The 10,465-nt window shown below is 50.3% G+C and overlaps 1 protein-coding gene across 1 annotated transcript; it reads left to right on the top strand.

Annotated features, from left to right (window-relative positions):
• Positions 1-6,325: 6,325 nt before the first annotated feature.
• On the top strand, positions 6,326-8,391 carry LOC136523307 (uncharacterized). The gene is made up of 3 exons (XM_066517029.1): positions 6,326-6,340; positions 6,423-6,683; positions 7,993-8,391. Exons 1-3 carry the CDS (start codon positions 6,326-6,328, stop codon positions 8,389-8,391), a joined length of 675 nt encoding a protein of 224 aa, XP_066373126.1.
• Positions 8,392-10,465: the final 2,074 nt, after the last annotated feature.

Genomic DNA, 10,465 nt, shown 5'->3' with positions numbered 1-10,465 from the left:
ACCATCATGTGTATGTGTGTTAGCATTTTCACAATCATTTCCCAAAGGATGTTAGCCACTCAACTTGCCACGCCACTCGATCCTAGCGATAATGCAAAGTTAGATCACTCGAGTGGCACTAGATGACCGATATGCAAATAAGTTTGCCCCTCTTGATAGTACGGCCATCTATCCTAAACCCGGTCATAAACTTCTCTACACACCTATGACCGGTGAAATGAAATGCCCTAGGTTATACCTTTGCCTTGCGCATTCCATTCCATCTCCTTCAAAGTCGATGCAACACATGCACCAACACGATCAACAATGATATGATCCACTTCATATCATCACATGATCATATTGGTTCATCGATCTTGACTTTACTTGCTCTTCACCGTTGCCATCGTCCGTCGGCGCCAAGTCTTGCTCAAGCTTCACCGCCACGCGGTCCATCACTCCAAAGCCTTTGACTTGCCCTTCACGCTTGCAACCGGTCCATCAAGCCAAGTCTTGTCTTGATCTTCTCCACCTTGATCACATGACTCAATGTCATGTCTCATGTGCATTTAAGCTCCTTCATCATCACATGTGTGAGCTTTGCAACATCTCCAAGCCATTTTCACCTTTATGGCATATGTTGCTCACACACATGTACCTGTGGACTAATCACCTGTGTATCTCACATAAACACAATTAGTCCACCTAGGTTGTCACTCAATTACCAAAACCAACAAGGACCTTTCAACCTCTGACCAAAGCACTTCCCTGAGGCTGAACCCAAATAGCATCACGAGTATCATCCCTAGGAAAAGTGCCAGCTAGAGCTGCTGCAAGCTCACTGGGAAATCTGCTCATGATATCCCTAATGACACAGAAAGCTGCTCCCTCTGCACCCTCAACAGGAGTGCGACCCTCAAACTCCAAGTGCCAACCATCCCAATCTGGAGCATCACCGAGAGCAGGAACCGTGATCTCTACCACTGCAAGTCCATCCTCTGCTAACTGGCTCTCATTCCAAGAGTACACCGGCTCCTGACCCTTTGGGTACCCCACATCATGGAGCACTCTCCAAAGCAAGGTCGGCATGCCAAACTCACTCAAGAAGGTGTCCGTGGTGCGGTGCTCCCTCAGGGCCAACGGACGTCGAGGTGCTCTTCCTTCGGTGGACTTACGGGCGGTCTGCTTCGTGCGGGCCATCTGTAGCAAAAGTTCTTTTATTATTACGTGGAAACATATTTTAGGTGATACAACTTTTATGAGATAATCAATTTATAAGGGGAGGAATGCATGACATGAATGAAATGCACAAGTAATATGATGTATGTACGTGCCGTACGTTCTCACAAACTTATGAAATAAATAATTTCTAGCGACGAATTCGGTGGCATACAAACGATCTCTCAAATACGTAGCTAATACGTTCTACACGATAGCGTTGTTATGTACCTGCAGAAGATTCATTTCAGCCTAATTCCCGATGAATGCACAAAAGCGGTAAATTTTATCTACACGCTCTACATGAATCCCCAGATACGTGTACAACGGTAGTAACTACTCGAACAATCGTCCTATTGACGGCATCGCCTCAACAGACGGAATACCCATACATGAGATACCTTTGTAAAACATGTGTAGAACATGTAATTACTCTAGCATCATATAAGCATTCACCCTAGATCGGCGGTGTATCCGATCATGCTCTCACAACTCACACTTACCGAGGCGTAGAGGCAAATGATCCATACACTACCACTCAAACAAGTGGCACTCATACAATAGCACGTCGTATGAGCAACGAAAGAGAAATATGATGCAAGGACCCTAAGTCAGTACTTAATTAAGCCACCTAGAGTCCTTAACTGGGCATAAAGGATATGACCACTGACACACTTTTTAGTTTGGAAATCACGTTTTTCAAATGCCATTTTTGTTTTAAATACACTTGTGAACAGTAACACGCTAAACCATGCTCTGATACCAGCTGTAACAGAACCGACCAATTATACGAAATTAAGTAAGAAAATCATCCGCCAGCGCAGACGATTTAACAAACTTAAGCCCGTATAACCCGGTAGTCCGTGAAATCGCGAAGGATTTCAAACCAACTCACATACCAGCTAAGATCGTAATAAGTTTAGCGGTCACCATCACATATTACATAAAAGTTCGCATCTCAAATACATCATAGTTTAAACATAGTTATTACAAAACAAGTTCAAATAGAAGTAGCGGAAGCCATTTGTTCAAAACCACACACACTCACACGAAGTTCAAATACAGTGCCAGCTAATGATCATCTCCAACAAAAGCATCAGATGAGATATAAGGAATGACCATGCCCATGGTCCTAAGCATCACCCATCGTAGGATAAAGGCAGTTGATACAGTAGCCGTAATACATCTGCCCATCTGCAATAAGTGGGAATAAAACCCTGAGTACGAGAAGGTACTCAGCTAGACTTACCCGACATAACCGAAAATAAGTGACACCAAGGATTATGAAGGCTTTATAGTAGGGTAGCTGACTCATTTGCAAAAAGAGGCATTTTTAGCATTTCAAGAACCTTTCCAAAAGCATTATTGTCAAGTTAATTATTATTAACCTGTCGACTATATTTGCACCTATACTAGAGCAAGCATGTGATTAAGCAAATAATGATAACCAATGATCATTAACAACTTCCATAAGGTCATATTCATTATAACTATCCAAGTGTTCCCTCAATATTACTACGATGAAGTCACTCAAGTCAAGTGCTCACTATCTAGGAGCGATGGCGATTCGAATCGATTCCTAACCAGCTGGTGATTTATTCCTTACACAAACCGCACTCACCCGCTAAAGTGAGGTATCGGTCACCGAGTCAACTATCCAGGAATCTCGAGTTTGCTAGGAACCACATGTACCCAGGGGCTGACCAACTGCACTTTGGTCTTATCATCTCGCCCCTGTGTCCTACCACACCTGCTCCCGCACAGTGCGCTGCGGGCAATCTACTCGGCCCGAATAATCTCCTAGCTTCGTGGTCGAAAGGTACTTTATTCGGCCAGCTATATGTAAGGCATGCGTTCAACATGACATGAGGCCCAACAACGGTCGGTCCTTAATCGACACAGATGGAAAGCACTACAGTTCAAAACTCTGTAAGTCTCCGTCCGGTCTCAACTTCATTTAACACTTAGTTATACCATGACTTTATAGTCATCCAAGTAGATCCAGGTAACCACCTATAGCTCGCAGGTGATAGGAAATCACCCGACTTCTACCGGTCTAAGCCAGCTAAGCATTGACTCGACCGCGGATACCAGGGTAACAAGGATATAGTATAACAAAGGTAGATAAGGTATAATGCAGCAACGGTTGCAAACAACTCCTGAACGTAATGCATCAATTAAAGTAAAGCAGTTAATTAACAATTGCAAACCGGGGAGAAAATGCTCTGGGGCTTGCCTCTCTCGAAGGAGCTCGGGCGGTGATCGGGGCACTCAGGAAGTTCCTCAACGTCCTCCTCGTCGGCTTCGGGCACTTCCTGTGGTTGCACCTCGAGCTGCTCCTCGGGCTCCTCGGGTATGACGACTGTGTTCTCGGTTTGCGATCCTATATGATGCATGTGCGTAAGTGCTTATGCAATCGGTGCATCGGATGAGATGAATACAATGGATATGCTTGAATGCAAGGTAGTCAACATCATCCAAGAACATATACTACAAGCATATGTCATCTACTACATTCTCTTCTACTACTAATATGCTAAGTCAACACATCTCATTAAATGCTTCAAAGATACACTAGAGCTTCACTAATTTCTTGATCACACATAAAGCCACACTTGATTAAACCCTAATTAATAATAAGTTTGAATAGCAACATCTATTTTTATTGCTTAGAAAAATCTTAGAAAATTACCATAGCACAGTACTACCCTAAGTAGTCTACCATCAGATTTTTATGGTATTTGAATGGGTGGATTAACCTACACAAAAATAATAAGCTATGGCATGATTATGAACATGAAAATACTTTGTACTGTGAAAAGTGTCAAACACCAGATAAAATATTTTTCCTATGTTCTACACAACAAATAATCACTGTACAAAAATTATCACATGCATGTTTTGTACAAATTTTGCTCTCTAGCAAAAATAACAAAAATCAGCCATTAAAGGCACTTGAACTACACCTCATAATTTTTCTAGAGTACATGCATGACACATATTTTTCCTAGGAAGTACATTACACAAGAAGAGTAACAAACTTAGAATCATATTTTTCTGATACATATAGGATTTACTAACCATTTTACAAGATATCATCAATATCAAGAATTAATTAAAGCTCTACAGAAAAGTATCTCAAAAATGACATTCAACATTTTTATCATGTAGATCTAGTGACAAGGAACACAACAAAATTTGTTTCAACAAATTTAGAGCAAATTTGAGCAAGTTAGAAATTTCCAAAGCATTTAACAAAATTCTGAAAAGCATTTCTTAAATTCATTTTAAAACCAGCCGACGAAAAAGGCTGGGTGCACCCGGTGCAGTGCACCCAGAGGGGCTGCCAGGCGGGACCCAGCGGGTCAACCGACCCCACTGGCCAGTCACCCGGAGCCTTCACCAGCCACTGCGGCTGGGCCCTACGGCCCCACGGGTCAGCGACCCGAGAGTAGGGGGGAAGCTCCGCCGGCCGGTGCTCACCGGCGGCGAGCCCTTCCGATGGCGCGGGTGGTGCCAGCGTGCACACCACACCGAGCCGCACCGGCTGGGAGGGTGGAGGTGGCTCGGCGGCGTGACGAACCACACGGCCGCGGCAGCGCGCTCGCCGGAGAGGAAGGAGGCGGCCAAGCTCGGCCCTTACCTCGACGACGGCGGCCGCAAGCGAGCGCAAGCGAGGCAGGGAGGTTGGGTGGAGCTGCTGGCGGCGGGAATCGAGGAATGGAGGCATGGCAGCGGCGGCGCTCGGTGGCGAGAGCTCCCGCGGAGCTCTGAACTGGAGAGAAAAGGAGGAGGAATGAGGAGGAGGCAGCGTGGTCGGGCAGAAGAAGGCGCGCGCGTGGAGGGCGAGGCAGGCCGTGGCTACTATGCGGCGTGCGTCGCTAGCGCATGGCGGCCACGCGGCGAGCGTCGCCTGACGCGGTCGGGCGCGGCTCGCGGGAACAGGCGCGGCGCGGCGCAGCGCAGGCCAGACACGGCGCGGGGCAGGCCAGACGCGCGAGCTGGGCTAGGCCGAACGCGGGGCGTGCGAGCGGCGAGCGTGGCGGCAGGCCGAGCCGGCTTCGGCCGTGGGCCGAGAAAGGAGGCGGCGGCCCGCGAAAGGAGAAAATATTTTTTTAATTTTCTATTTTCAAGGAAATTTCAAATAGCAGTTTTCAAATACCCTTTTGAGCAAGAAAATGACTTCTTTTGAAAATGGACCAAAAATAAAAGTGGCTTAGAATTTAATCCTCTACAACTTTGCTTTTATGACCAAAGTCCAATTCTTGCTAGATTTTGAATTATAAAATTAAAGTCAATTTTAACTCAAAACCCTAATTTTGGAGAGTTATTTTTAAAGTAAAATTTGGCAATAATTTAAATACAAACTTTGCTCCAAAAATTGTGCTAAATAATTCTAGATGATTTACAATCATAGCCAAACATGTTTTACTAACTTAGCAAGCATAATTTGGGCAAAAACAACTCTAAACAGGTGTATGCAACATTCATGTTTCGCGAGCATGTTTCATATGTTTCAAAGCAGGATTTCAGTTATTATTTACATGATTAGGCATGTATGATTAGGATGCTCGATGATGCATAATATGCATGATTTGCAGTGCCTAAATGCTGGCATAACACCGGGGTGTTATAGGAGCCACACGCGGACTTCTTCCGGCGGCTGTTCTCTAGGTGAGCTTTGCCAGTGGGGAATCTACCTGAGGTCACGCTGGTGGGGGGTTTCACCCTATAGAGGAAACCAAGCACGGGAGGCTCGTATCCCACGTACATCCCCTGCGACTCCAACTGGGGGTGGCATAGGGAGTGGTTTTATATTAGGAATCCGGTGGACGCGTCGTTCCCGACATTCACCTGTAGGAGACCGGAGAAGCGGGATAGCTGGTCGTGGGGCTGTTCCCGTCAGGAGAAGAAGAAGGTGGAGATCATCTAGGCGGAGCTCCAGATGCTCATGCGATGTGGCCTTGACAGGGCGCGACCGATGTGGAGGTACAGCGGCGCATCGGACCCTGATCGTGCATCGTCGGAGGAGCTACTGGATGACGAGGTCTAGAGTCGCCTTGATCAGGTGCTGCAGCTGAGGCCCATAGAGAAGGTCGAGGAAAAGCCCATACCTCTCAATGCCTCGATGGTGTCCAAACTGGTATGCTACTCTTCCTTTACTTTGTGTTCTTTTCCCCCTTTGCTTTCCTACTTTTTTTAATCTTGAGCCACCTATTGTGTAGGGGCTTGATGCTTATAGGTCTAGGCCGCACCTTCCGAAGGGGTCGGAGGGCGTGGCTCGGCAGGCCGCCCAGAAGGAGGCGGCAGATGCTAGGAAGAAAAACAAAGCCAAGGTGGCTTATCGAAAGTACAAAAAGGAGAAGGAGATTGCCCGGCACGTGAAGGCAGGGGAAAATTATAGCGACGTCGAGTCGAAGCTCGCGTCGGAGGATTCCACAGATGTGGATGACATGGTTTTCTCCAAGGAGGAGGAAAGTCTAGAGGTCATTTTGACCTCGGTAGAGCGTCGTGACCCTACGGCAATGTCCGTTGGTGATGAGCATGAGGCGGAGAGGTGCGGTGAGGTTCTTGTGGCGAGGAAGCATGCGGCGAGCGTAGACGCTGCCGGCGAACGGGAAGCAAAGCTGGCATGGTCACCATGCCCCTCGGTGGTGTCGCCGGTCTCATCCCCGCCTGCCACGGGCGCGATCAAACAAGCTAGGCGGTCAGAGGAGCAGACTTGCACTTGTGTGTCACCGAGACAAGTGCCAGCGCATCACTCGCAGCGGGTGGATGTCCCGCCTGCCGCTCCGGTCGGCGTGTCCCGAGCTGAAGGTCGTGGTGACCCATAGGCCAGGCAGGAGCTGGTCAGGACGACTCCGCCCCTAGCTAAAGTGAGGGGACGCAGGTCATAGCCTGGGAGCGATCGTCGCCCTACGGGCGCGTCGATCTCGGGTCTTGGCTTCAGAGTAGTGTCGCTTTCCTCCCGGTATGTTTTCCTTCGTTGCTTTTCAATCTTGTTGTTGGGTCTTTTTTGGAGTATGACTGACCCGCACTCTTTGTCAACGGTCGGGCGATGATGGGGTTGAGTATCGCCCCAACTCTTGTGTAGGAGGCTTGGAGGCCCACCCTGCAGCGCACCGCGGTGAGCGACGGGGGGAACAGGGTGGTGGCGATGAACCCATCCTTTTCTGGGGATGGTGCTCCCCGAGCCGGTTGTTGGTACGGTGGCAGCGACCACGTCGACATTGGCGGTGATCCCGGTGGCGACGACGGACGTCGCGTCGGAGGTAACTCTTGCGGCCCTCCTCCACCAGCTAAGGTGGAAGAGGAGAGAGAGTCTGAGCTTCCTGCCTCATCGGGTGGAGGGCTGCACGGCTCACCCTCACGGTTAGAGCCAAAGGCGCCGAGGGGAGACACGGCCGGGATGGAGTCGGAACGTCCGGCGGTGGCCCATGCAACCGAGGTGGTGGAGATCCCATCTGACGATGAGGCGTCGTGGCGGAGCTTTCAGCATCGTCGTAGGAGCTGGCGATGGTTCAGTCGAAGGCTAGGCCCTCTAACGGGCTATCAGAGGGTGACCTAGAGTGGCCCTGCCCCGAGGACCCGGCAAAGGTGCGGTTCATCCTTCGGGATTCTAAGGAGTGTCAGCTCTAGGACATCCTTAGGGGGAAAGGACTTACCACGGTGTCCAAACTCACCAACCCATCCTTGAAGCTCGAGGATGCCTAGGAGCGGGTTAAATCCGCCTAGCAGTTAGTCCTTGACCTCTGAATCTCTTGTTAGTTGCCTCAGCATACTTATTTTTCATAGGGTCTGAAGGAGATGTCATCCCGCAAGTCCTGCTTCCTTCGGATGGAGCATGCCTGGGTGGCTGAGCTTGAGCATCAGCTAGAGTCCACTCGCCGCGAGTCCCAGGACCGGGCGGGCGAGGTGATCGTGGTGCGGGCGGAGGAGCAGTGTGTAGCAGAGCGAGCGACCGCCACTGAGCGGGGGCTTGAGGCGGTGAAGGCCCACCAGGCGGAGACTGAGGCGGGGTTGCGAACATCCCTAGCGAACCCCAAGGCGGTGCTCAAAAAATCCCTAGAGACCCTTGAGTCGGAGCGGAGCGCCTTGGTGTCAGAGCGAAACGCCCTGGAGTTGGCGCGAAAGGCCCTGGAGTCAGAGCGAAAGGCCCGGTCGGAGGTAGACCGGGAAGTGCTCGCGCTTTAGGGCCAGGTGATGGGGACAGAGGAGGCGAGCGCCTAGCTATGAAAGCAGGTGGCCCTGCAGGAGGAGGAATTCTCTACCCTTGAGAACTTTCGCCTCGGTGCGTACCCTTTCTGCTTTTTGTCTTATTGGTTTCTTCCCTTAGTCTGTTTCTGAGCTTGTTGCCCTTCTTCCAGAGCTAGGCTATCGATAGAATATCATCGGCAGTCCACCGAGGGGTATCCTGCGATGGTAGATTTGTCGGTGGAGGTGCGCGTGATCAAGAACCGGATGGTGACCCAAGGCGCATAGATAACGATTTAGATAGGTTTAGGTCATCTGATCGACGTAATATCCTATGTCCTATGTCTTTGGTGTATTGTATTGAGATGTAGTAGATAGATCTAGATGGATCGTCTATGTATCTTGTCTGCTAGGGGACCCCTACCTCTCCTTATATACTCTAGATGAGGTAGGGTTACAAGGAAAGTATCATATTTGGTACTATACAATATCTTGCGGTGCACGCCAAGCAGCGCCGTGCACGTCTTGATCCTATGGGCTGGGCCACCTCTGACGGTGTGGCCCATATCTTGTCTTGAGGATACCGGGGGCCATACCCCCACGGCTAGTCCCCGAGCCAAACAGTAGGTGATGTAGTCATGTGGTGCCAGGGTTAGAAAGTAGAAAATCAGCCGAGCAGGTAGCTAGTCCCCGAGCGTAGCCTTGAGACGAGAAAAGCGCACATTCAACGCAAGGTGAAGTATGCCCACTTAGTGCTCGAGTCTTCTGGAAGATGAAGAATGAATCTTGTAGCAGGGTCAAAGAAAAAGAAGTCTGAAAGCTTACTGACGTCGTCTGACATGCGCGTACCAAGACCCCAGACATGCTGTCCAAGATCAGCACCCTGATCTAAACAGCATGGAGCAGCTTTGATAGCACACCGATGAGACATAGCAAGATCCGAGCAGCAAGGGAGTCCCCGACGTTGCTGACGATGTCCGAGCACCGAAGAGCGATGAGTCCCCAGCGTCGCTGGTGATGTCCGAGCACCGAGGAGCGAGGAGTCCCCAATGGCGGCGATCTCCACTAGTGCCCGGAGGTTTCGATGGATCGCCTATTCTTGAGGGTCATTCGGCTCGGGAAGGCTGCGTAGAAGCATTGCCATAACGGCGATATTTTGATTGGTCCGAGCGAACTGTGGGGGATCGTTTCCCCTGTCCACGGTGTTGCACTAGACCCGACGGGTGCGACCCCGGGCGCCGCTCACCGGTTTATGCGCACGGGGCATAGTATGGTGCGCTGAGCGTGCTGGCACAGTCAGTGGCTAGTGCAACCACTGTTGTCATGGCTCTTCGCTGTGCTCTCGTGTGAGCGCGGGGGTCACCGCACAAGGGGCCAGAGGGGCATGAGTCTATGAGGATTCTGCTTCTGCTGGTGGCTGTCTCGGAGCGTCTGCCATAGCGTACTCCTAGGATAGATGGTGGCTAGGCGCCACGTCTCCGATGCTAGAGCCATCACTCTCAACATCGTCATCCTTAAGGTCGAGGAAACAGGTGGGATAATAGCTCGTTATTCCCATGAATTCGGACGTGAGAGGGGGTGGCGCCGGCATCCTTCGGAGCCCCTGGGCGTCCGCGTCCGTGGGAGACGTGAGGCCATAGGGGAATCGGTCGTATGGCGGTCATGGCGGGGACAACGGGGTCCCTTCGGATAATCGGTGGAAGATAGAGAATAGTAAGTAAATAACATTATGTACGTTACTCACAACGGGGTTTGAGCAGATAGTTTGCTCGGAGTGAAGCGCAGATGCCTCGTCGTTGAGGTCGTCGTGTGTCCCAGAGCCAATGGAGGATGCCCCTCCAATGAGCGTCGGAACGAGTGCCTCATCGCGGATGTGTAGTACGCTGAGCTGGTCGGCGACGAGTCCAGGCTTCTAAGGAGGAAGGCCTGGGATGGCTCGAAGATAGGTGGAACCCATATCCCAACAGGTGGGAGTGCGGGAAACTTCAGTGAGCCGAAGTAAATCGTATCGCCTGAGCCTACCATGGTGAAGGTGGCGGAAAAGTGGGTCATCCGATGACCAAAAAGTGTTGAA

Source organism: Miscanthus floridulus, chromosome 18, assembly GCF_019320115.1.
Source record: "Miscanthus floridulus cultivar M001 chromosome 18, ASM1932011v1, whole genome shotgun sequence".
Taxonomy (NCBI): Eukaryota; Viridiplantae; Streptophyta; class Magnoliopsida; order Poales; family Poaceae; genus Miscanthus; species Miscanthus floridulus.
This window is presented reverse-complemented; position numbering and strand designations above follow the sequence as displayed.

Coding starts and splice junctions, on each gene's coding strand:
- LOC136523307 (XM_066517029.1), top strand. Junction 6,684..7,992: donor AGGAGGAGGAAAGTCTAGAG/GTCATTTTGACC, acceptor TATTTTTCATAG/GGTCTGAAGGAGATGTCATC.